The 26,777-nt window shown below is 43.6% G+C and overlaps 1 protein-coding gene across 7 annotated transcripts in view; it reads right to left on the reverse strand.

Annotated features, from left to right (window-relative positions):
• The window catches only part of TLN2 (talin 2), a 409,343-nt gene that overhangs the window by 114,636 nt on the left and 267,930 nt on the right, over positions 1-26,777 (reverse strand). For all 7 annotated transcript variants that reach the window (XM_053670053.1, XM_037151006.2, XM_053670051.1 and 4 more), the window contains 12 exons: positions 26,383-26,491; positions 25,424-25,632; positions 24,740-24,838; positions 21,082-21,249; positions 19,587-19,881; positions 16,922-17,088; positions 13,356-13,484; positions 12,733-12,846; positions 11,123-11,236; positions 7,196-7,330; positions 5,101-5,229; positions 2,927-3,029 (listed from right to left, as the gene is read on the reverse strand). In XM_053670053.1, the coding sequence (XP_053526028.1) occupies positions 2,927-3,029; positions 5,101-5,229; positions 7,196-7,330; positions 11,123-11,236; positions 12,733-12,846; positions 13,356-13,484; positions 16,922-17,088; positions 19,587-19,881; positions 21,082-21,249; positions 24,740-24,838; positions 25,424-25,632; positions 26,383-26,491 (1,771 nt within the window). The remainder of the gene's footprint in view (positions 1-2,926; positions 3,030-5,100; positions 5,230-7,195; positions 7,331-11,122; positions 11,237-12,732; positions 12,847-13,355; positions 13,485-16,921; positions 17,089-19,586; positions 19,882-21,081; positions 21,250-24,739; positions 24,839-25,423; positions 25,633-26,382; positions 26,492-26,777) is intronic.

A 26,777-nucleotide genomic window follows, 5' to 3' on the forward strand; every position in this document is an offset into this window, starting at 1 on the left:
CCTGCAGAAGAGTAAACTGACGCCGAATTCACAATAGAAATAAAGGAAGCCAGAAGACAATGGAATAACATCTTCAAAGACTGGAAGAAAAGAACTGCCAACCTAAAATTTTATAATAAGTGAAATTATCCACCCAAACAAACAATAAGGGCTGAACAAAAACATTTTTAGAGAAACAGAAACTGAAGGGATAGGTCGCTGTAGACCCAACACTAAAGGAAGTGATGAAGGGAGGTCTTCGGGTAGAAAGCACATAATCCCAGGTGGACACCCAGAAATGCAGAAAAGAATGAAGAGCGATGGAGGTAAACATGGGGGTAAGTCAACCAACACCGACTGTGTGAAGCAACACTGAGACTGTATGGAGGAGACTAAAATATACGTAGAATTAAAACAAAAGTAGTAAATGAGTTGAAAAGATGTAAAAAAAGTTAAAGTGTGCCAAGATTCTTGCACTGTCCAGAAAGAGGTAAATATAGACTTATATTAGACTTTAAAGAATGTAAAAGCATAGGAAATAAATGTACAACTAACAAGCTAATCAAAAGCAGACAAATAGAATTTAACAAATATACATACTTCTAAAAGAAGACAAGGAAGAAGAGAAAAAGGAATGTAGAACAGGTAGGATATAAAGAAAAAAGAGTAAGATAATAGAATCAAACATCGATATTACCAGTAATCACATTATATGTAAATAGACCAAATATCCCAAATGAAAGAAAAAGATGGTCACACTCACAACTCCTCTGTCCACAACAGCACAACTACACAATACTCACAGGATAGACATTAAATACAAACACACAGAAAAGTTTAAAAGGATGGGAAAAGCTGTATCATGTATACTGTAATGAAAACAAAGTCTTCTAAGCAGAAAACTATATATCAGTATTGAGAGAAAAAAATCTAAATAAATGGAGGGACATACCTATTCACAGATTAGAAGACTGTGATAAAATTCAATAATGTAAAGATATCAATTACCCCAAAATCGATTCACGTAACATAAGCAAAAAAAAAAAAAAAAAAAAGAATCTTTTCTGGGGGTGGTGGGTAGAAACTGAGAGGCTGATTCTAGAATTATGTGGAACTGCAAAGGGCCAAGAACAGTCAACACTAATCTGAGGAAGAACATCAGTGAGGAGGACTCGTATTATCGGATACTGACACTGAGTATACATACAACTGCAGAAATGAGGGAAGTGTGGTAGTAAGGTAATGACAAGCAATTAAAACAATGGGAAAGAATACAAGATCAGAACCCGACTCGCACATACGTTGTTCATTTAATTTACGATGAAGTGGTTCTAAGACCACTGGGAAAAACAACGGTCATTCAAAAAGTGGTGCTAGGTCAAATGCATGTCCGTACGGAAAAGAACTAAACTAGGTTTCTATATGCACATACCAAACTCGTCTCCAGAATGACTGTACTTCTAAATGTGAAAAGTAAAACAATAAAACTTCTAGAATGTAACAGAGAATAGCGTCATGATCTTGGAGAGGCAAAATTTTAAAATAGGAAATAAAAAGTACTAACCATGAAGGAAAATAAGTGTGAACTGGACTATATTAAAATTTAAATTTTGTTCACCAACAAACACCTTTAAGAGAGTCAAAAGGTAAGCCACAAGATACAAGAAACACATATAAGCCACAAAGCATACGTACAAATAAATAAGGACAGAAAACTCAAGTTTTAAAAAATGGGCAAAGGACATGAACAGGTATTTCACAGAAGAAGATATCCAACTGACCAAGGAACACACAAAAAGGTCCTCGACTGCACTTTCCATCAGGGAAACACAAATTCAAACCATAATGTGACACTACTGTGTACCCAACAGAATGGCCATCACTGACAGTGCAAAGTGGTGACGAGCATACAAACAACTGGACCTTTCATTACTGATGGAAGGAGAGTGGCTGACGAGCTGCACGGCCCATGATCGAGCAGTTCTGCTGAGGTGCTGGAAATGTGCCATTATTGGGTCGTGGTGGTGGTTTTTGGGTGCACTGTACTTGTGATAACCCATGAAGGTATTCATTTAGGATGCATGTTCTCTTCTGGATGTATATTATACTTTAATAGTAATGTATATTTCAAACACACCAACAAAAATTCAAGCGATACCGTTGTACAGCAAAAGTAAAACTCCACACCCATTTCTCCCCACCTGCTTCCTACTCCCAGAGCCTCTCAGTTCTTTATGTGTTCTTCTCATTGTTATATTTTCAAGCAATGGGCTTATACTGCAACTTCTCGATACTTTCATTTCAGATAGCCACAGAATCCCTCCTGGGTCTACTTCCTACAACGGCAGCATTTTCTTTCTTACAGAGAAAAGCACCTGGTGTTTTTCCTAGAGTTGATAATTACACAATCTGTTCCTTACAGTGTACTCCTGTTCAGGGGGACCTGGTGTCTCCAGCACTCCAATGATCCATCTCTCTGCAGACTTTTAAGTTTTTACTTATTTGGTTCTTTCAGTTCCTACTTATTTGTCTCCTTCCATCTTGGAAAATTTCATTGATATCTTATTTGCTGTCATCTCCTCTCTGATTCTCTTTGACGTTTTGTTCCTCTTTACTTTAGGAGGATTTCAAGAGTCATCCACAGATAATGCCAGAAGTTTATGATTATTAGGACCATTAATACAATTATTGGGACCAATAATACTCCATTATTACAAGTTGGCTTATAGGCTAATAGGGGTGAGACCCACTAACAGTTTTGGGGAGTCATAAATTATTCAGTCTCTGTATGCAGATATCATCAAGCCCAGTAGCAAGCATGTGGAAAGTGCCTCACAATTATGTGTTGAACTGCTTTAAAAAAGAGTCAGATTTATTGTCGCCTCAACGAACTCCCACCCCCAAGGCCCGCGCCTGGCCGCATGCATCACAAGAGTGCGAACCTCACCTGTGTAGTGCTCGTTGCCTTGAGCCGCACAGGTCAGCAGCTGCGCCATGGAGGAGCCCACCGCTTTGGAGGTGCTTCCCAGGTCCTGAGCACATTTTTCCAGCTGTAAAATATTCAAGGGGGGAGAGAACTTAGGAGAAAGGAAATTCACTGAGTCAGCATAAACATAATGTAGATCATGCCTCGGGCCTTAGCTCTTTTCCAACTTATCACCAATGGCACCAAGAAGGAGTGAGGTGATAGACGGGAAACAACCCAAGCTTTAGGATGAACAAATGTAGGTTCAAACCCTTACCCTCTGGTCCCTTCCCCCAAGTGTGAACTTATAAGAAATTGGGTAAATTACTGAACCTCTCTAAGCTTTGGCTTCTTGAGAGTATAATACCTAGCTCAGAAGGCTTTCAGAGAATTAAGGCATATCATCCACAAATGGTAGCTATTAGTATTATGCCTTCAGAGCTAATTTAGAAAGTCTGCAACAAATCCTTAGTGAGAATTAATAATGCCTTGGCAGGAAGTGGGCAGACATCCAGCTGTACCACCTTCCTGGCCTGTGGGACCATTACGTTGTTCAATTTGATCATTATACTTTGAGGAGCTCTAACCAGAAGGAAATGTAACAGAAATAGAGGTTTGGAGTGGTACAGAAGATTTTGAAAGTAGGCAAAGTGCTTGCCTTCCCATGAACAGCCCATCATCTTGCTTTGTAAACTGAATAAATAATTCAGAGAACAAAGGCAGTGAAGGCCTAGAGTATGGGTAATTACTTGATTACTAGACGAGGGCAACACTCTGGACGAGAACTTCTAGACACACTGAGGGAGTGCAGAGAGGCAGCGGAGAACCTGTGCATTTTTTATTCCAAGGCATGCTTTGTAAGAGAGGCAGTGCTTTCGGATAAAAAATAGAGGCTCAGCCATTATAGACAACAACATGTTGTAACACAGTACACACACTCTTTAAGGGCAAACAATTTCTTTAAAACTTACATGGTGTTCCTTGTATTCTAACTGACTAGTTGTTCTGTGTAAAGGCAGGATTTAGGTCAGGCAAACCTCTCCTGGTCTCCCTTGAGTGCAGAGGTTTGCAAAGGGTTGAACCTGGACCACATCGCAACACCACTGGTCCCAGAGCCGAGCTTGACTTTATCACTAGCTTGGTGACTTTGGTCAAGTGACTTAACCTCTCTGAGTCTGAGTTTCCTCTTCCTTACAATTAGAGGTAGCCTGATTTAACAAATATTTTCTGAGTGCTTCTTACATACTAGACATCATTCTATAGTAAATAAGGTGTCCTGAAGCACCATATATTCTAGTCTTTAGATCATCCATAGAGCAGCAGTAGTTAAGAGATTACTTTCAACATGAGCGATGGAAAGCTTGGGATTTGGAGTCCCTGTGGATTTGGACTCAATCCTTTGTTCTTCCACTACCTGGCAGGTAAACATTGGACGAAACAGTGAAAACATCTACACCTGTTTTCTCGGCTGTTAAAATGGGATTAACAAAACTTTGTCATTAAGTTACCATCAGGACAAACTGTATCTGTGTGTACACAGCGCTTTATAAATGGTGGTGTTTTATTAGTGATGCTCAGTCCTGTGTGAAGAAGGTGTGTATAAGTGAGGAGTGTTGCTAAACTACAGCCAAGAAAACCTCGACGTGAGCATCAGGAGGTATTGCACCATGAAGACTGTTCTTCCCAGGGCTTTGTGCTAAGTGAATGGTGTTTTTGGTGGTTTCCTTATTTTTTAAAAAACCTTGGCAGTATCTCCAGTACTTATCTTTATAACCACCCTGCCACTCGTTTTCTAGATAAAATGCCTGAGAGGAGAGATGGGACTTGTGCAAGGCTGGGTGATGACACAAGGTGGATCCAGAGAGCCAGAGCTCCTAGTTCCAAACCTAGCCTGTTGGCTGCATTGACCTTCTTCTCAGAAAAGCCCGCAGGGTTAGGACACTGGCTGCAAACACTGGCATGTGTCTTGTTTATATAGTCAGAGGGATGAGCATTAATAGCCAATCCCAGGAAAGCACAAGGAACGAGCACCAGGGGTGCCCTCAGGGCAGTTCTAAAAAAAATGTGATGATTCCAAGGGTTTGCATTCAAAATGTTTGAAGTTCAGGAAGCCTAACTGATGGTAACAAAGGCAGTGCCCTGCCCCACACTCTTACCGTTTCCCCTGGAAGTGGTTTCAGCTGACTCTCCACAGCGGCCATCTTTGCATCCTGCAGTTCATTCTTAAGTGTCTGCACCGTGCTCAGAGCTGAATCGATTTCCATAGGACCACAGGCTTCATGGGCCTGTCAATAGAGTTGGGAACGTGAATACACAGTCCGCTTGGAAGTGCTCCAGGATTCTGCAACACGGGCAGTTTCTTTCTGGACGCACCCCCAGTGAATCTCAAACTCTGGCGACAGGATGCGAGGGTGGTGTGCATTTCCCAAGGTGACAAAAACCATCCTCAGTCAGAACCTTAGTCCTAACTTCCCTGAATAATAAATTATGTATTCTTCATAATTGGATATACGTGAGAGTCTCCTTGAAGCTATTTCTCTCTGAAATGCATTTGCCTCTTAGACCAAGAGGATTCTTATTTACTGTGTCTGTGTTCTCGAGACAGGGCACCCACTTATTTACTGTGTCTGGGTTCTCGAGACCGGGCACCCAGCAGCGCATGTGCCCACAGAGAGGCCTGAGAAGCCACGGTATGTACATAAATAAAGGAAGAAAGGAGGAAATGAATGAAGGAATCCATGACTCTGGAACCAAGTCTTTACTGACCTACTGATTCTCTTTACAAATTTCTGGATTATAAACCATTATTCTTTCATACTGAAGACTATGAAAAATTTTATTCCTTAGGAATCTAACAAAATGTCATTCTCTTGACCTTATACAATATTGATCTCCAATTGTTTTCATAATCTCCCAATACATATATGTTAATAAATTATGTACATGTATAATTATGGATCAGTGTATTAAATACTGATAAATCTGAATTTCTTTCCTTCTTTAAGTTATAGTAACAACAGCGGCAATAAATACTAATTGACTTATTTCTATGTGTTGGTATTACCCAGTGAGGAAACTGGGGCACAGAGAGATTAATTAACTTGCCTAAGTCAGAAAATCAGCCAACTGCAAGGCCAGAATTTAAGCTCAACAGCCTGATTCCAGAGCTGATATTCTTCACCCTTACACTGTGTAAACATCATCTGAACGCTCTCAGCATCTTCCTGTGCACAGTGGACCATCCTTGCTTGAGTCCCACTTTGAGGCTCACTGCTCCAGAGCAGTTGCTTGAGGTCGGTGTGTGTCTACAACTCACTGAAGTAATCTGTTAAAACTCAGATGCTCTATGTCCCGAGATTCTGATTCGGTTGCACAGAGAAAGGCCCAGGGAGGGGCACCCTAACCGCCCCCAGCTGGCCCTGATACAGATGGTCTTTGGACCTCTCTCTGAGACACAACCGCTCAGAGTACTTTTTATTGGATATAATCTAAAGCTCTGGATATTTTTCTTTGGTGATATAGGGCACCGCTCATGTTAAGAATGCAAATCACCTTCTATCCTTCTTCCCTTGTTCATGGATGAGGCTGTCTGTTCCTATAAAGGGATTGTTACAGGGGAAAAATGAATTCATGCCAGAACGTCTTGCTAATGCCACATCAAACAGTGTGGTAATGAGGCCTTGTGGTAATTAATAAGTTCCAGAGACAGAAACTCATTAATCCCTAATTCTGTGTGATTGAGGACTTTGTTAAGGTGAATGCTTCCACTTAAGATATGAAAAAATTTCAGGGCAAGAACTATAATATACACAGCCCCCCAAATAGAGTTGATTCCTAAATAATTTGTTATTAAGTTCACAAGATGATGGCTGGAAGATACAATCACTCTGGCCCGCAATTTACCTGGCACCAAGAAACTGATGACTATTAGTCTCCCCTCTGATTCTGGGGGGTGGGGTGGGGGAGACCACTGCTTGTCCCAGGGTACGGGAGGAGGGGGAGTGTGCAACCTGAACTAGTTTAACGAAAGTCATCTGTAACCAGAGGTGATAAATAAGTCGAAGAGACTGTGGCTAAAAGTGCTAAAAGCCAATGTACCTGCAGGGCATCTTTAATGGTCATGCCAATGAAATGGACAAGAAATATGCCCAGCGGTGCCCAGGTCCTGGGTAGCACCCAGGTTACACATGCAGGAAGGAATTAAAAGCCCCTTTCCCAACAGGCTAACTTGTGTGACAAGGGTCCACTTGCCTTCTGCGAGGCGGTACGCAGCTCCGCCAAGCTGGTGGCAAGATTCTTGGCACACTGGCTCAGCTGCATGGCGGCAGCCTGGTCACTCACAGTGGGCACTGCGGCTTTGGCAGAAGACACCATCTTGCTTCCAGGCTGTAGAGAGATGGGCAGAAAGTAAGGCAGCTCTTGGGCAGTAAGGAGAAAGCTGACCCAGGCAGCAAGGCCACTACATCAGCTAGAACTGACCCTAAAACAAGGGGTATGAAAACCATCTACATTCTCCCCGAAAATTCCCACCCTGGATCAGACACTGGAGGGCAGGACATTCAAAGAGTGTTGAAACATAATCAAATAAAAGGCCGTGTCAATGGGGAAGGGGCAAAATTGGGATAGTGGCTTGAAATTCTCATTTAAAACAGATTTAAAGAGAGTTTTGTATTAAATATGGTTCTTTGTGTTTCCTAGAATAGCTCTTTAACTATGTCTGAAATATATCCCAAACATTATTTTTTAAAAATATAGGCAGACAAAAATGAAACAAATAAAATAACCTATTATATTTCTCACTGCCCAGAATAATTTCACCATGCATGAAATGTCTGTGCTCATGCCTATATATAATACAATTTATTCTATTTTCAAATTCCCTGTTTTACATATTCTATCTTTTAAATAGCTATACAGTATTACATTTTACATGTTAATATTTTGGTAGTCCTGTAATGTTGAGCATGTTTTCATTTTTCCAATATAAGAAATAATGGTATGATAAACACCTTTGTAGCTAAAATTTTGTACATGTTCCTAATTTTTTCTATAAGTTTTTAAAGGCAGAATTTCTGGAGCAAAAATACGCATATTTTTAAGGGTTTGCATATGCAGGCTGTACAACTATTCTTAGTAAACATTAATCCAAGTGCCAGATCATAGATACTAAGAATAAAAATTAATGTTTTTAATATTTAAGAATTCACGAGAACTTAAGAAAACCAGCATGAGTGTTCAAAAAGCAAGCAAAGAACCTAAACAAGAAATTGTGAAAAACAAGGAAATGCAAAATCAAACAATAAGAACTTTACCAAGTAAACTGGTAAAAGATGATTATTTATTTTTTAAATTATATTTTATTGGCTATAAAATATAATTTAAATTATATTTTAAATATAATTAAATATATTTTAAATGTAGCTCAGCACCCCCACTCCCTCAGGCAATCCACACACAATTATTCATGTCCATGGGTCACGTGTATAAGTTCTTAGGCTATTCCATTTCCTATATGTACTTTACATCCCCATGTAAAGTACATATAGGAAATATGTACTTTCAGTAGTTACATCTGTAACTACTTGCTTGTACTTCTTAATCCCCTCGCCTCTTCACCAATTCTCTCCATACCCCTTTCTCATCTGGCAACCATCAAAACGCTCTCCATATCCATGATTCTGGTTTATTTAGCTCATTTTTTAGATTTGATTGTTGATAGAAATGTATTTTTGCCATTTTGTTGTTCATAGCTTTGATCTTTTTCATAAATAAATAAGTCCCTTTAACATTTCATATAATAGTAGTTTGGTGATGATGAACTCCTTTAGTTTTTTCTTGTCTGGGAAGCTCTTTATTTGCTCTTCGATTTTAAATGATAGCTTTGCTGGGTAGAGCAATCTTGGCTGTAGGTCCCTACTTTTCATGCCTTTGAATATTTCTTGCCAATTCCTTCTAGCCTGCAAAGTTTCTTTTGAGAAATCAGCTGACAGTGTCATGAGAACTCCCTGGTAGGAAACTATCTACTTTTCTCTTGCCACTTTTAAGATTCTCTCTTTATCTTTAACCTTTGGCATTTTAATTATGATGTGCCTTAGAGTGGGCCTCTTTGCATCCATCTTGTTTGGAACTCTCTGTGCTTCCTGGAATTGCATGTTTATTTCCTTCACCAAATTAGGAAATTTTTCTTTCATTACTTTTTCAAATATATTTCCAATTTCTTGCTCTTTCTCTCCTGTTTCTGGCACCCTTATTATGTGAATGTTGGACCACTTGAAGTTGTCCCAGAGGCATCTAATAGATTGCTCATCTCAATTTTCTTAAGTTCTTTTCCTGGAGTTTTTATCTACTTTTTTTATTTGGACCATGTCTCTTTATCTTCTCCTTTTGGCAGCCTCCCTGTGTCTGTTTCTATGTAGTAGGTAGAGCTGCTATACTTCCTGTCTTGGTAGTGTGTCCCGATATAGTAGGTGTCCTGTAGGGTCCAGTGACACCACCTTCCCTAGCACCCAAGCTGGGTACTTTATGTGGGGTGAGTACAACTTCCTCTTGTAGCTGAGCCTTGATGGTTGTTGGCAGGTCAATGGGAGGGATTACCCAGGCCAGTCAGCTGCAAGGACTGGCTGTGACCACTGACCACCAACTTCTGCCCTCCATGAAGGATCTGCTATTCAGGAGCAGGATGGTGGTACTCTGGTGTGGTCTGTAGCTGAAGCCTAAAAATCTACTTTTTTAAATGCTTGATTCCCCAACTTGGAAAAGATGTATTAAAACACATGCTCCACACATGGCTAGTTGTAAATTTAGATTCATTCAGCCTTCTGGAAAGGCATTTTACAACATGTACGAAGAGAGTTTTTGATCTGCCAATACCATTTCTATTTATTTCTCACTCTGCCGTATTCTTGTAAAAATCTGATGGGTCGATCATCACAGAATTAAACAACAAAATAAAAAGGAAAAATGAGGGCAGGGACGGCGTGGACCCAGGAACATGTCCACACTGCCCTATCCCAGGCCCCACAGTCCTAGTCAGCAATGTGGACAACATTGCTGGCTCCAGGCCCTCCAATACCCAAAGGAAAAAAGAAACAGCTCGTCTAAGCCACAATTCCCAAAGATAAAAACAAGCTGCTTGCAGTCCCATTTCTAGAAATCTACCCTCAGGAAGTAATTCAAGAGGGGCAAAAGGCAGGTCGAAAGACTTCCATCCTATCACAGGTTGTTTTGATGGCAAGTCATTAAAAACAACCTATGTGTACAATGATGGAAAAATAGCTAAACACTGAGTATAGCCAGATGATAAAATATTACTCAAAATCATAAATGCTCATAATATAATAGTTAACATGAAAAACAGTCTATATACAATGAAGTTGAAGTAAAAATATACACACATATGTGTGTTTGTGTGTACATAGTCAAAATGAGTGGAACTGCATCCAACTTTTCACCTCCTATCTTCGTATGTGGGGTCTATGGCACTTGAAAAATTAACCAGATGAATGTAACAATGGGTCCTGTGACTGCAGGTTCAACTAGACAGGCACAAGGAAGAGAACTGCCTAATCCCATAAACTGCGTGTGAGACACAGGCGGACAGAAAGGGCTGAGAGATTTGAATACAAGAAATATGCATAAAGGGAGTTTTCCCACAACTGTCTCTTTTTATTTAATTTTCCTTGAAATAAATCCACCCCTCACCTACAAGACTGACAATACTTATTCATTGCACAATTGCCACAAGAAACCATCATGCCTTTGAAGAAGATGTACCCACCATTTCTTGTTTTCTGGGCTATGAAGAAGAGCATTAGACTCGAAACTAGAAAACCTAAAGCAATACCCAGGGCTAGGTTCTTCATCAGACTTGCAGCCTGTTACATGTTTTCCCTCATAGAAGAGAAAAAAAGATGACGCTCCCAAGAAAAATAGATTACGTGCCTTCTCCTGGGGCAATTTCCCTCCATATAAGCATTTTGCTTTGCCCCGCTGGATCTACCCCTCCTGAAACTACAAATATAAAGAGGAGGCTTTAAGGTCTGCTTACTGCAAAGACTTTGCTATGGCTGTGGAATTCCTGAATTTCTCTCCTTAAGGATACAGGGCACACTCTGCCCAGTAGTGGGGGGAAGAAGGGGTGGGCTCTGGGTACAACCAAGGTGAATGCTTCTGTGTTACCTGGAGGAAGTTCTGGCTGGAGATGATGAGAGCCAGCTGGGCACTGAGGTCTTCTGCTTGGGCTTGGCTCCCTCTCACCCCCTGGACCAGCTGAGGGATGTGATCAGCCACCGCCTACAGGAAGCAGGAAAGTTAAAACTGAGCACATCTAGCATGATGAATTACTAAAACAGGGTGGAAAATGACCCAAGTGATCAATGTTTTTGGATGTGCTATCACTCCACGGGATGCCTGTCCCAGACCTTGGATTTACACAGCACCTTTACCCAGCTGGGGCCTTACCAGCCCTGAGTCTAACACAGAACCCCTGGGTGCCCTTTTCCCACACATGTCTGCCTACCCTGGGGTCCCAAGGGTCCCAACGCACTCAGCCATAATGAGGCCTTAACAGAATGTCCCCAGTTCCACTTCATACCACCCTGACATGTTATGGTTGAAAACTTAGAATCGAAGAATCTACACAGTTCACTGGTGGGTCAACTCAAGTCACACGGCCCCATGGTCAGAAGAAAGTGAGAGCAGCAACAAACTACCAGCACGTGTCAGCGCTCCCATGCCTTACTTCACAGGGACATTCTGTCCATCAGCTTCCACATCTCCATGGCTCCTCTTCCCCTGTTCTAAGTAGCCTGTCTCATTCTCAAACTGGAACGCCCAGTACCCAGGGTAGAGGATGGAGGAGCAGCAGCCCTGAGGTGAGTCCACTTTAAAGTGACCATCTCCCACCGTGACCTAGGAGGCCGAGTGGTCCCCTCAGAAGTAAAGCCATTTCTGAAGTAGAAGCGGCAACAGCCCTTACACGTGAGTGATTTCCCAGAGGAGATGTGAACCAAGGAGGAGGGCAGCGAGCTCCCAGTCCCCGAGGCACAGCCACGTATGTCTCTCCAGCCAGCTCCCACCGCTAACGGCAGACAGTTCCGGGGACTTCAGTCAGACACACTGCCAACACGTGGGCAATGGCTACACAATTAGGTTTTGTGTCTGGCACCATTCAGGGGTCTCCTTGGAGGGTGAATGCCCCAGGCCCTCAGAGAAGGCAACCAACCAAGGTATTTACTGTGCCCTTCGGAGCACCTTGGCCTCACATGCCATCCAGGCCCAGGTGTCAGAAAGACGGAGAGGCAACTACAGAAAGCACCAAAGCACACTGCCAGGGAGGCCAGACAAGATAAAATAAACTCCTGAGGTGCAATCAGCCCTCAGCCGGCTCTGATGAGGAGCAACCGTCTACGAAGGCCCACCCCTCAAAGGGAGAAAGGCCCTCTCGAAATTCAATGCTTTGTTACTATTTCAGGGCACGAAAATGGCCTTGTCATTGATCCTCCTTGATTGGTGTCTTGAAAAGAAAGAAAAGAATCTAGACAAAGGAAAGACAATGCTGGAAAAAACATACACTCCTTCTCACGGGCTGTCCACTTAATAGACAAAAACCAGACCTGTGTATGTGTGTGCGTGTGTGTGCATGTGAGAACACCTGGAACCGGGAGCCTGAACAAACTGGATTAGGGGCCTCGGCAATCAGATTTAACCGAGTCAGCAGGGTACTTGGCGTTCTAACGCGATAAGGGTTATCAACAGCAGACCTGGCTCTCTGGCAGCCGAAACCTCACCTTGCAGCTCTGGACCAGCTGCTGCTGGGCCGCAGGGTTCTTGTTGGACACGGCTGCATTCTGGGAGGCAGCGATGGTCTGCGTGGCTGCGGCAGCAGCCTGCTTTGCTGCAACCTGGAGAGGACAGGGAGAGGAGGTGAGCCAACATACACACAGGCACGTTTATGTATGTCCCTTCCCTTAAAGGGTTGGCATCGGACAGCTGCTCATGTAAGAAAGGGACCCCAGGCACAGACCCTGCCTTTCAAATACCACTGATGATCCTGACCTAACAGTGCCCTGAGTATGGGTACCCTCCAATGCCAGAAAAAAACTGGGGGCCCTCCTGAAAAATATTTTTCGAATTTCATTCAAGAATGCTAAACTTGGAAAAGACTTTGGCTCTCTGAAATCATGAAGCAGTTTTTCAAATTGTGTCAATGTGCCTAAACCATTGAGCTAAAATGTGTAATGTGCCTAAACCAACTTTGCAAATTGTTCTTAATACCTAAACCATGAAACTCTATCAACCAATCTTGATTTAGCCTCCTTTGTGTGAGCTTTGCCTTGTTAATCTGATTACTCTTCCAAATAGCTCTTTGCCACCTAAAATGAACATCCAGAAATTCAGCCTCTGTACTGACCTCCAGTCGGTTGACAATTTTTTTTTTAATAGCGTTCTGGGCCGCAGCGTTGGTGGCCACGCGGAGACCTTCTGCGGCCTCTCTCAGCCTCTGCTGCTGGTCCTCGTTCTCGGGGTTGGCTGCAGCCCCCTGGGGGAGTAAAAACAAACATTTCACGCCACAGACACTGAATTCATACCTTCAGTTTTGCTTCTTCCTAGTAATACAAAGTAACTGGAGGAGAGAGCCACATGCTTCAAGCAGTATCTTCATGATAAAGATGTTTCCTTTCAACATCAACAACAAAAACCTACCACTAGAAACCCAATAGGATTTCCCAATAATTGGGTTTCCCAATAGGAAACCCAATAATTAAACACATGAGAGAATACTTGGTCATCCATATATATTAACATGTGGTCCAAACATCCATGATTTAAAAGCTGTTAAGATAAATCTCCCTCTGCCGTATCTCTCAGAGAGAATTTTATTTTAATTGGCATGACAGACACATGTCGCCGCTGAAAGCTTCCCCTCTCCTGTGGCATTGCTAAATGTGACCGGGCTAAGATTACGGTGTAACGCAGGGATGGCGGGGTGGGGCAGGGGGACAGGACTGCCATCAAAAATGCTGCAGGGAAATACTGCTCATCACAGACCATGTCTCAACACCGCATTTCTAGAGAGCAAGTTGGAACGTATAGTGAAGTAGAACAGGCGAATCAAAGGAAGAAATCTGACGGCCCTCCCCTGGTGGATTTGAATTAGATGGGCGGGGTTTTGAAGTAGGGAAAGGCTAAAGGTAGTATAGGGAGGGGAAATAATTTCACTGGACGGTAATTCAACAAAGGCTTAAAGCACATCCAGCCTTCTACTGCCACCTGCAATAAAAGCAGCAGTCGAGGTTTCTCTCACAGGGCCCAGATGCTGTACGACCAGTGACTGACACACAGGTGAACAAGCCTCCACTAACGCTTTAAGATAATAATATTTGCTCACCAGACAGAGGTGACAGCGGAAATAAATATGCTGATTCTCAAATATCTATGTTCTGAACATCTACATTTCCCAAATGGCCAGTTGTCCAAATGTACCAATTTATATGAACAAATTTCTTTAAACTATTTATAAAAGTCACTGGAGTTCAGACTGGGTGGGACAGTTTTAACATCTGTGACAGAACTGTGTTTGCAATTCTCTCGATTATAATCTTTTATTCTTTAAAAACCTTAACTATGTCTAGTAGTCTTGATTTTGTGTTTCCCGCAACTAAAAAACCATGCTTTTGCATTTCCTGTGTGAAAGGATTGTTTGGGCTACTTTTATAATTTTTTGCAAGCTTATGAAAGTCATTTTGCTTTCCTGGTTATCAGCTTTGTTTGTTCATTTGGGGGGAAATCACAACCCCTTTATTTGTTGAATGAGTCGACAGACAACCTATATCATGGGTTTTTTTTAAGCTGCTCCTTTATCTATGTCCTGAGGGGCACCCCAGCCTTCACTTTGTGTTTTGAGGAGCGTTGAACATTAGTAGGAAGCGCAGAAATGCAGAAATGCTGTACTTGTGCAGATGTGGGTGTTTGGGTCCTTCCTTAGCAGTGTCTTTTTTTGGTCATGATAGCATGCTAGATACCTAACTGAAATATCTAACTGAAATCTTAGTTACTAGTTATAAAATATATTTTTCCTGCTCCTTAAACACAATCTTTGTTAGTCTAACCCATAATATGTCCTTTAGCTTGCAAGAAAATTCAGCAAATTAAAATACTGCCATGAAGACAAAGTGACTTCTAAAAGTTAAAATAATTTACAATTACACTTAGTATTGCTCTATATTATATAAACAATCAGAAATAACTGAAAAGTTTTTAGTAAGTCATGCATTTGGTGACTGAGTCTGGGGAGCGCTGTGAACCTAGAAACTGGTGTGTGCACCAGCCCTGGCTCGGTCCCGGTTTGTGACCGTGGACTTATTCTTTGAGCTTAATTTTCCGATTTGTCGAATAAGGGCTGATTAGATTTTTCAGGAAGGTTCTTTCCAGGCCAGCAAGTAATTTTTGTGAACATGAGGGTTTGCTTAAAATAGCTTTGTGGAGCCTCAGAAGGGGAAAAAAAGAAACGAAACCAGTAAAAACCATTAAGACATGCACTACTATACAAAATGCCAATGTGCATTTTTGCTAAAAAGGGCAGAGTCAAGAAGAGAGCTTCTCAGCTGAGACAGTGACCAGGAGACAGGAAGGAAGCTCAGACCCTGGCCTCCTTGGGTTTCTCCTCAGTCCTGTTCCGGCCACATGCCAAAGAATGCTCAGCCCCTGGCGGAATACGGCGGTGAGTCTAAAGGGCTCACCCATGCCATGATACATTTTTAAAAAATATTTTATTTATTTATTTTTAGAGAAAGGGGAAGAGAAGGAGAAAGTGAGGGAGAGAAACATCAATCTGTGGTTGCCTCTCATGTGTCCACTACTGGAGACCTGCCCTGCAACCCAGGCATGTGCCCTGGCTGGGAATGGAACCGGTGACCCTTTGCTTCCCAGGCCCATGCTCAATCCACTGAGCTATGCTAGCCAGGGCCCATGATACATTTTAAGGGAAGTAATTCACATCCTGGCTGAGATACACTCCTATTCCGTTGGAGGCCAGGGAGACAGGATAAGATATGGGGATGTTTAATGAATTTTAAATGCATAGAAATATATTAAACATGTTATTTGGGGGGTATGAAGTTCAAGGTGATTTTTATTTTCTTATTTACACTTATCTGCATTTTTTACTGATTCCACAAGAAACATGTGCTAGTTGCATAATAAAAACAAAACAGAAAAACATAACCTTATCTATTTTAAACAGTTCTTACCTAGAGGCAGGCATCAGAATCTTCTGTGGAACGAACACACACACACACACACACACACACACACACACACACACACACCAGTGTCCTCATGAATCAGGACCTTGGGGGTGGAACTGAGGTGGGTGTCCTTTAGTATATTTCATAGGGGGCTGTGAAACAGACCCCCAGGTTAAGAATTACTGGCTTTTAGAAGCATCATGATACAGCGCTGCTGCCAAAAAGCACAGAGCTGACTCTGAATTCTTCAAACTCCTCTATGATATGTTAAATTGCTACTGCAATTTGAAGAAGAGTAAGGCAGGCCGCACTCTGCTACACAAAGTGATGATGGGGTGTAGTTGAGAAGTCAAATGGAGGGCAAAGTAACAGAAGGGTTGCAGGAAGAAAGCAGAATGGAGGTGAATTTACTGCGGAAAGTCTCAACTTTAAATGAATCACCACTTTCAGTAAAGCCAATGGCGATGACCCAGTGGAAAAATAGTGCTCACTGAGCAGGGACTCTGCTGCCTATGGCTGTCAACACCTCTCCCTGAAGAGCTTCGTTCATATGTTCCAAGACCTTCTTCTTTCACACTTGAACAAGGTTAAACATAACAAAGCCATCATAGGTTTTAAACAAACAAAAACGTGCACTTGCCTGACCATTCTCTATCTTGAAGATACCTTCTAAATCCTAACTTTTAGTAACGGTCACTTGTCAGTTGGAACAAACCCGATGGAACAATACCTTTGCTGCCTCCACCATTCGAGCAGTGGAGTCGGCCAAGAGCTTTGCTGCTGCCAGGAGCTTCTTTGAATTCTCCATGTCGATTTCCGCCTCTGCATCGGACCGCATGGCGTTGACGAGGTCCGAGGTGGCCTGGGCCAGGACCCGGGCCTGGCGCACCATTTCACCTAGAGGGTGGGAGTGAGCATGTGGGCTGTTTGTCTGCTTTCTAAACCTTGGGGTAAAACTTCAGGAGTCAGCAATTTTGTCTCTGTTCCGCTGGTAAGAGGGATGGAGAGAAGTCAGTCCCACGCTCTATTCTTAAGGGTTGCAACCGATTTAGACCCAGAGTCAAAAATAGTCCTGGTGGCTACAGGACTATATGCCCCAAACACAGCCGAGTTCAGTCTTTAATTATGAGAAATAAATGTGCCATAAGCAACCAAAAAGGAGCTCTTGATAAAGAGAAGGCAGGAAACACAACTATGTGGATTTATTACGTGCATTGACATGTAGAACAAACATATATGGAAAATAATACTTACCTCATGTCAAGAACTGCTTACATGAAAGCCCCTATAATGAATTCTTGGAGTCATGGGCACAGAAAACATTTTCAGATTTTGAATTTATGTGCATGCTACTCAACACCAGGTACATAATACCGCATAACCCAAGCCTGTCATTTGGTTCTCGCTACCCAGAAACACAGACCCCAGTTTTACGCCCAAATGCTGAGATTTGCCTTGGCCCAATTTTCCCTGTTTGTTTTCCCTTTGCAAACCCCTCCTTCCCCATACTGGTTTTGATCTTGTTATGAGTAATTGTTTGATTTTATTGAAATCCACTTCAACTCCTTTTCAGAAGTGGGAGGGATATAGAGTCAACATTAAAAATAAAACTATTGAATTGTAAGGGGTCTCTTCCCCTCTCAAAGGTCTTTTGAGAAGAATGCTGAAGTACTGCAACATTAAACATAAAAAAATCTCTCAGGAAAATAAAAATGTGCTGAATTCAAGGTATCTTGGATGCATTCTGGAACAACAATAAGAAGACATCACTGTGGGAAAAACTGGTGAAATCCAAATAATGTCTGTAGTTGAGTTAACAGTGATGTGCCAGTGCCAAACTCCCAGTGCTGACGCATGCGCTGCTCTTAGGAAGATGCTAAAAATGTGGGAAACCGGGAAGGGTAGATGAGACCTCTGTATTACCTCTGCAACTTTTCTGTAAATCTAAGAGTATTCCAAAACAAAAAGTTTATTAAACAAACAACCCCAAATTCTAAACATGTGGAGCACTGCTATCTTCTAAAATCATTTAAGAAGAATACAGAGAAGCACAAGGTAATTTTCTTTTAAAAAATACTTGTTATAAAATATTGATCTGCATTACTGCAGAAGTAGGGAAATAGACCCCTTACAAACTACTGGCAGAGTTAAAAACTGTGGGTCCTTAGTAAACACATTTAAGATAAAAAATGCACCACAGCTGGTGTGGCTCGGTGGATTGAGCACTGGCCTGCAAACCACTCCCAGTCAGGGCACATGTCTGGGTTGCAGGCCAGGTCCCCAGTAGGGGGCGTGTGAGAGGCAACCACACACTGATGTCTCCTTCTCTTTCTCCCTCTCTTCCCCTCTCTCAAAAAATAAATAAAATCTTAAAAAAATAAAATAATAAATGCATTTAGTAATTGACCCAGCAATTTCACTGAGAGGAATTTACCCTACATATACTCCCCAAAGTAAATGAAAATACTAAAAAGAAAGAAGGTATTACACATGTATATATATATGACTGTAGGAAGACTGAACATTTCTGGGCAGATGAGAATGAACTGGTTTAGTGGTCAATTCTGAGGATTTACAGGGGATAGTGATGGGCTAAGTCTGAGGAGACTTACTTTTGAACTAATACTGTAGATTGCAAAGGTGCTTTGTATTATATATTTTTAAATTTTCTGTATATGATGATGTTTGACATCTGAAGACACACCTTTCTAGATGGAGAGAGACTGCCCCTCCTGGGCTGGCCAGTTCTTAGAGACAGCAAAGGCCCCAGCCCGGAGCATGCCTTTGCAGTGCAAAGCAATCCTGAGCCAGACCTCCTGTAAATGGCCAGGAGGCAACATTCCTCGGCCTCAATCATCCAGAGCCAAGTAGCAGGCTGCCAGGGTCAGCCCCTCTAACATAGTGCCTGCTGAAATTACTCACACTAGCCAATCACCCTGCCTTGCACTGCAAACCCCCATGAAGGTCTTCACCCAAATTCTCCCCTCAATCCTGTCTGCTTGTGTGTGACCGACACCTGACACTTCCCCTGTGACCTTGTGTGGTATGTGGTGACTCCCTCTCTGAGACCTGTGAGTACAGTAAACTTCTAGCAAGACTGATTCTTGCCTCCACCTGTGGCTGTGCTGACTTGCCATACCATGTGCAACATGGACATTCTTAGAACAAAGATTTACTGTGAATCTAAAAAATTAAAAAAAAAACCCTGGTTAACTGTAAATCTTTACGTACCCCTATGGGTGGGGCCAGTAGGAATCTTCCACCTTTCTCCCAGCCCCAGAGAGGAGGTCTCTGACCAAGGATGACGAGAACTTGCCCTCGCCAGGCTCCCTTGCAACCACTGGCCCTACCAGGGAACCCAAACTGACCCCCCCACCCCTGGCCCAGCAGCTCACCAGCATCTCCCATGGAACTGAAGATGCTCTCGGTGACACACATGATGGTGTCGGTGGCCTGGTCGTAGCGGCCGATGGGCTCACCGCGGCTGGCAAACTGTCGCACGTGCTGCAGGAGGTCGTGCAGGGCCTGGCTGACCACACTGGCTGCTGCGCTGACCTGCTTCAGGAGCTCGCTGTCATCGGTGGCCGCCTGGCAGGCGCGGACGCAGTTCTCAACCGAGCGGTCCACGAGCTTCCCCGCTTCAATCAGCTGCTCCTGGCACACGGGGGAGCTGATGGTGGGGCTCACCACCTGAAGCGAGACAAGGGTGGGTCTGGGGCACTGCGGGTCAATTCTCGGTCCCCAGTGTGCACGAGCATTTCCACCGTGTCCCTTCCTGCTCTGGGCCTTGGTTCTATCATTATCGGACCAGAAATTAAACTAAACCATCACTGTGGTTTCCCCTATTTCACTACTTTACTTTACCTTTGTGAATTTAGATGCCTGCTAATTTTTATCTTGGTGATATAACAATCTGACCACTGACTACTTTGACAGAAATTTCCAGTATTTACCAATTATGCCCCCTCCTTTAAGGAACCTCTGAACTGAGTCTTCTGAGCTAAGATAGCAAGACAACTAAAAGAACTGTAATTCTTTTTCTGGAGACATCTGGCATTCTGCTTCATGGTGCTTTACAGCATGGGGTACTCTGTCAGTATCTGTGGAAATGACGGGGCTGAACAAGGAAAAGCAGGAGGGAGGCCATCAAGGCACTTCCAGCTGATGCTGCAAATCCTCCCATCACACAGGGAAAGCCAGGCTGAGCCAGGTCGCAGATCTGTGCAATGTGTGATGTCATCTGCTGAGAAATGGATGACTCTCATCTTTTGATGTTTCATCATGGTGAAGACAAACGTGTAGAGTAGAAAAGGTAACTGAAGTCAGGCCCGAGTTAAAAAAGCTCGGTTCTGCCACTTACTACTTCTGTGTAGTAACATCTAAGGTCCTCAATCTCCTCTTCAGTAAATTGGGGTGATGACACTTATCAGGGTTAAGCACACAGAGTGTGCACATCCCAACTGACGCCAAGGACCTAAATCCTCATGGCCCTCACTCTAACACTGCGCCAAGGAGCGAGGGCCCCCTGCACTCTGCAGTGACTTCTGAGCCCATGTCTAACACTGAACGGCAGGCACTAGACCTCTGTGTGGGCTGGCGTAAAGAAGGCACACTGCCAAGTCCAAACGGAGACATGGCAATTTGCACGTAGAGGCGGCGATCAGACCCGGGAAAGTGCCACCACCAGAGGACTCGGGCAAAGACCAATGATCAAAGCAGAGTTGGGCAGTTTATGTAAAACCCCCATCACATCTCCTAAAACAGACACCTGGAGCAAACTCTTAGTCTCAGACAATTTTAATGAATTTTGCTCATCTTCCCTCAACGACTGGAGGCAGATGAGGGTATGTGACACTTTGTAGGAAGGGCTGGGGGTGCCAGCTGGCTTACCTTGGCACAGGCCACAAGCTGGGAGGTGGAGAGGGCACACTGCGTGGCGGCAGCGATCACCCTGTTCTGTAAGACCGTGTCTTCGGCCACCTGGGCCACATTCTTTGCCTTTAGTACCAACATGGCAGCAGCATTGGCAACAGCCTTGGCCAAACTCATTAAAACATCCTAAGAAAAAGAAATTAAAAAAACCCCCCAAAAACGAGTCATTCATTTTTCTTCCTAACAACCCTTCAGAAAAATAAAATGTAGTGTCCACTTAACTATTTTATTAGAATTCCATTTGACCTTCTTCCTTCGGTACTGCAGAATATATTTTTCCATGTATTTTTCTGAAATGTGAACTTATCTTTAGAGTTAATTAAGGAAGGAGACTTTCATCCTAATAACATGTTCTCCTATACATTCATTAAGTAGCACAGGTTTAAATCTAAAATAGGTTACTTTGAGGAACGGTATTTATTTTAACCACTGTTAACATTCACACCCTTGCTCAACACCGAGAGCCACGTCTCTTGAATGAGGTCCACGCGGTGGATCGGAAGACACTGAAGATGTAGCCAGATGCTGCAAACACTATGTGCTGCAGGAAAAATAGAATACATGGCCTCCAAGTCATGAGGCCCCTCTGTAACTTGAAATTTTATTTTTTGGATTTTTACTTTGCACAAGGGTCCAAGTGATGGCCACAAATTCAGCCACATGGTTGCCTCCAGAGGGCAACACTGGACACACACAGACAACACGGAGCCAAGGAATGCTCCGAATGTAGGCTGTTCTCTGCACTGTGCAGCCTCCCGCACAGGGATTAAATTATAATGAAAAGTGGGGAGGAAGCCCACATAAATAAATTCCCTACGAGCTACGCAGATACAAGCTGTGACCTCACTGAAGATGCCCTTGTATCTCTGAGCCTTTAAAGATCAGTTCGTGCGTCAGCCCAATAAAAAGGCATTCTGCCTGAAGGATGAAAAATCCCTTGGTTTCGCCCAGCAGCTTTGTCACCTGTCTGTGTGACCTGAAGAATAACCACTGTTACACTTAATTTTCTTCTTTGCTTTGAATGTTGAAAGTAATTTATCTGGTTTGGAAATGCCTTTCCATACATATCGCAAACATACAAGCCATTTTTATTTTGCACAAACATGTGAAGACTTTCCTCCAGAGGAAATGTGGTCAGAAGTCTTTACTAATTCATCAGATGATAATAAAAAGCAGTTTTGATTCTGAATGCAAAGGGCACCCACAGAGTCTTTACGACAGGATTTCTTAGGAGGAGACAAATTGGAAAGTCTGGTCAGCTGGTGCAAGTGGACAGAGCCCAGGCTATCTGCCATCCAGGCAAATTAGAAACCACCAAGGAAGTGGATTTTAAAATGGACAGAGCCAGGCGTTCTTAAAGGAACAGCTCGTTCTGTCGTTTTTCGGTCTGATGTTTCCTGGATCCCAGGGAAAAACCAAAGCCTATGGCAGCAGAGGTTGAAGATGCCTTTGGTGTGACTGGCACACGACTTTCAGAATTGCTCCCAACACGGCCTGCAAAGTTACACTGCTTGGACACCTAAATCTCAATGTTCAGTGAAATCACAACTTGAATGTCACATATTATTAAGAAGATTTAGGAAAATAACTTCCCAAAGGGTACCAGTACTCCTTCACTTGATATAAATCCACTTTTGCACGTGAGGACCAAGATTTGGTCATGTAGACTCATGATTGTTCTAAAGGCCTTTGTTCGACTCATTTATAGAAATCCTGTTCTTCCCATTAATTTTGTCCAAAAAAATACAGTTAGAAAAAATGTGATACTACTGCGATAGTTGCTGACAAGGCCTTTGTCAAACTTTTCAACAAGACCCCTATTATGTAGCCCATGAAAAATAAATCTTTGTTAAGTCTGGGAACATGCAGTACATTGAGGACCCAAAGAAAAGTTCTGAGATAGGATCTCAAGAATCTGAAAAATAGAGAGTAAGAAATCCAGGGTGCGTAGGCCAAGGGCTACTCCTAACGGCAGAGGGGCAGGATCCCCTTACCGCACCGGTGTTTACCTAGAGACCCTACAGAAACAGAAAACATTCAAGCCAGGCCTTTCCTGGTACGAAGCCTCCACAGGACCAGACCCCAAACCCAAACCTGCAGCCCTAGCACACCTGACCAGAAACAAACACGAGGAAGCGGTCTGCATTTATATGTGATGAAAACAATCCGTCGAAGGGGAAAAAAAGGCCATCTCCAAAAACATAAGGATGCATGAGAAATGTGTCTTTCCTTTTGACCTTCCCAAACACTTTGGGGAAAGCACTATTTTTACAGAAAGTAAGTTAACCACGTCAAGATAATCAAGCCTAGTTAAACAACAGTTCCTATGTAACTATCTCCTTACAAAGAATTATCTGCTCTAATACAAAAAGCAAAGGGCTTTTGGGGATCTAAGGAGAAGTCCGGACTAGCTTGGGTTTGGTGGGACATATTCCAGGAATACTGGGTTATGGGTCTCACCCTCCATCGTGACCTGGACGCTCGGGCACTGGTGGGTTACCGCCCTGCAGGACACGACTGAGTCCCACGGCTCCAGCGCTGCGGTGAGTGGGAGCGGAGGAGAAACAAAAACATTCGCCGATGAAGCTGATGTTTCACGTATTACGAGGTAGGTGCTCATTTGGTGGTTCTCAGTAAAATGACGTGCAAAATGGCCACCCATGGAGCAAGAAACTTAAATGCAAGAGTAAAGCTGAATGATCCTTATGGTATGGATTCCACAGAATTTCCAGACATTGACCTTGATGTAGAATATGGAGAAGGGCATTTTCCAGAGGACCTGGGCTCGACCTAAAACAAACAATTTAACTAAAATGTATTGATATATGACTTGCAAAATTAAGACAAGAGGAAGAGAAAAAGGAATGAAGGGCCTCTGCTCCCGAATATGTGAAAAGAGCAGCTCATCTTGGCCCGAAGCTCCCAACGGCAGGCCTCGGCCCCTCATCTGGGGTGGCTGGCGACAGAGGCAGACAAACTGAGACCATGTCTGACCTGGCAGTGCTTCTAACCAGCTACACACAGTGGCCACAGCTGTTCACCAGGGGACAAACAGCACATGTCCTTGGTATTGAAAAAGAAGGGTGACAAAAAAAAAAGATTTCTTCACCACACTTGTGGTTTTGGATGACACAGACAGACGGCACAAACAGTAGACTCACCTCTGAATATGAGGGAAATCTAGGGTGTGTGTGTGTGCAGTGTGCAAGGGACCATGTTTTCACTCTTACAGGAGGAGTCCACAGTGGTACAATTAAAAACTGAATCAAACAGGTAAAACAAGATTGGCCACGAGTTGGTAACTGTAGAGGTTGGGCAGTAGATACAAGGGAATTCGTGACATTATTCCCTTCACGTTTGTGCTTAAAGAACGTCTAGCATATTGACCAGTGAGAACAGTTAAATAAGTGCTGTGCAATGATGACTATATGGGAAATCAGTTTCTCGATTAAAAAAATGTTTAAATTAACACACAAAGACCTCACCCACAAGATAATCCACCTCAATCTTATTCCTGACAGCACAAGGAAGATCTGGTTTTACGTTACATTTTGTTGTTTGGGTCTACACCATCCCTGAGGCTTCTTTCCCAGATTATGGGCGGCAAATATCTTACTTGGAATCGCTCGTCAGTCTCATTCTCTCCGATCTGTCTCAGAAGATCCCCACTGGCCTGTCCAATGCTTCCAGCAGCAGTCAAAACCGTCTGTCGGGGCTACGAACAAAGAACACACATTGGATGGAAGGGACATGCACGTCCTCCGCAGTGCCAAAAGGCACACAGTGCAGGGACGGGAACCCTGCGGACTGGCTCCTCCTGCATCAATCTCCGACTCCCTGCCAGACAGGGAGACGTAAGCATCCTGGTGAAATCTGGGCAAGGAAATGCCTGATGTCTCACAAACCAGCAATAGGTGGACAGATTGGAAATGTTCTACTAAGGAGTCTCGTTCAGATGGTAGAAAGTTGATTCCCACTTCATGGACCTTAGGATGCAAAACTTGTATCCCCATTAAATGTGTATTTGTCATATGTCTGTTCATTTCTGAGGTTGTATCTCATCAAGTACCTTGGGGGCAGGGGTGGGATAAGGGAGGCTTCCTACTAAGAGTTCAACCAGTCCTTGATGTTGAACCGTAGATTCTGCACCCAGTTTGAAATCTACAAACCCTGCAGTGTGGTAACAACACGCTCCTCAGGATGGATGGAATGGCTCAGGAAGGAGGAGCCCCATCCATGATACCCAAAGGCTGCATCTGTCTCATCAGAACCTGAGTGATGGCTGGTCCCAAGAGCTCACCTCTCCAGAAGTAGGCTGCACAGCTTTCAGCAAGTCCGACACGGCCCCAGCGAGGGTCCTGGCAGCTCGGAGCAAGTCCTCCCCACTGCCCACCTCATCGTCCATGAGAGCTGCCAAAAGCTTCACACCCTTGGACATCTCCGTCAGGTTGGAAGAAATGGTGGTGATTGCACATCCCACAGCGGTGTAGTCCGTGTCTGCAGGGTCACCTGGCACAGAGAAGGACCGTCTCCATCAGAGGAGGGTAGTGGAGAGTGCGGAGAGCCCAGGCCAGCGGGAGGTGAGTGGCCACCGTGCAGCAGCTCATCACCCATCACTCTGCAGGAGGCAGACATGAAGCACCACGTGTGCCCACTGAGAGGCATGGCTCTCTGTCTCCAAGGTGCTCCTCTCCACAGGGACCTTTAAAACTTCTAAAGGAAGGCTGAGCGTCTCACTGCATTTTCCATTTCACTGCTGTCAGCAACTTGGCGGGGGGGGGGGGGGGGGGGTCAGCCCTGCTCCTGAAACACGTAATGCTGCACAGTGAAGCCAAGGTATTTCCTGGCCCTCACTTGACAGTGAGAGGTGGAGAGTTGCGCAGCGCCGCGCCAGAGAAGACCAGCGCTGGACGGGGCCAGAAGGCAGCACATACGACAGGTCTCGTCATTCGGACTGGAAGCTCCCAGAAGGGAGAAACTGACCTCAGCAAACTTTGAAGTATGTCCAGCACACTGACAAACAGTGAGAAGAGCTGCACAAGTGCTTTTTAATGATGATACATGACACAGACACAAAGGAATGAGATGTTCCCCACATTTCTCCTGGGTCAGTGGGAGAAAATGCCTGAAGCACTTAGGGTGCCTAAAAATAGACTGTTGTCTCATAGTATGAAAATCTGTTTCAATCAGTGAACTTGCTTTTCTTTTCTTTTTTTTAATAAACAAAGCCACAACACACCAAACCTCTCCAGGTCTTACCGGCAGTGAGGTTAACGACTGAAGCTGTTCCAGCTGTGATGGCATCCACTTGAGAGTGGATTTCGTGTTTGGATTCGTCGACTTTATTCTGAACCCATACCCTGGACGCCTGCAAAACCAGACAAGTGCATGACACAATCACTGCAGAGAATTACCCGGGAAACCAGAGAAGTCGTGCCATAAAATGAGACCAGTTTTGGCTACGCTCCGCCAGGGCCGGCACCAAGGGGGCCCTTCAGTCATCTTAAACTGTGTCTACACTTGCTCATTCGCCGAGGCTAAATCAATGGCATGTAAATGCTCATTGCTTCTTACACTGGTTACTTTTTTCTTTTTTACTTTTAAGATCTTATGAAAATCCTATGTGTCTTTATTCAGGTAAATTCAATTAAAAA

The sequence above is a fragment of the Artibeus jamaicensis genome, unplaced genomic scaffold (genome assembly GCF_021234435.1).
Source record: "Artibeus jamaicensis isolate MK-2021 breed Jamaican fruit bat unplaced genomic scaffold, CSHL_Jam_final contig_548, whole genome shotgun sequence".
Classification (NCBI taxonomy): Eukaryota; Metazoa; Chordata; class Mammalia; order Chiroptera; family Phyllostomidae; genus Artibeus; species Artibeus jamaicensis.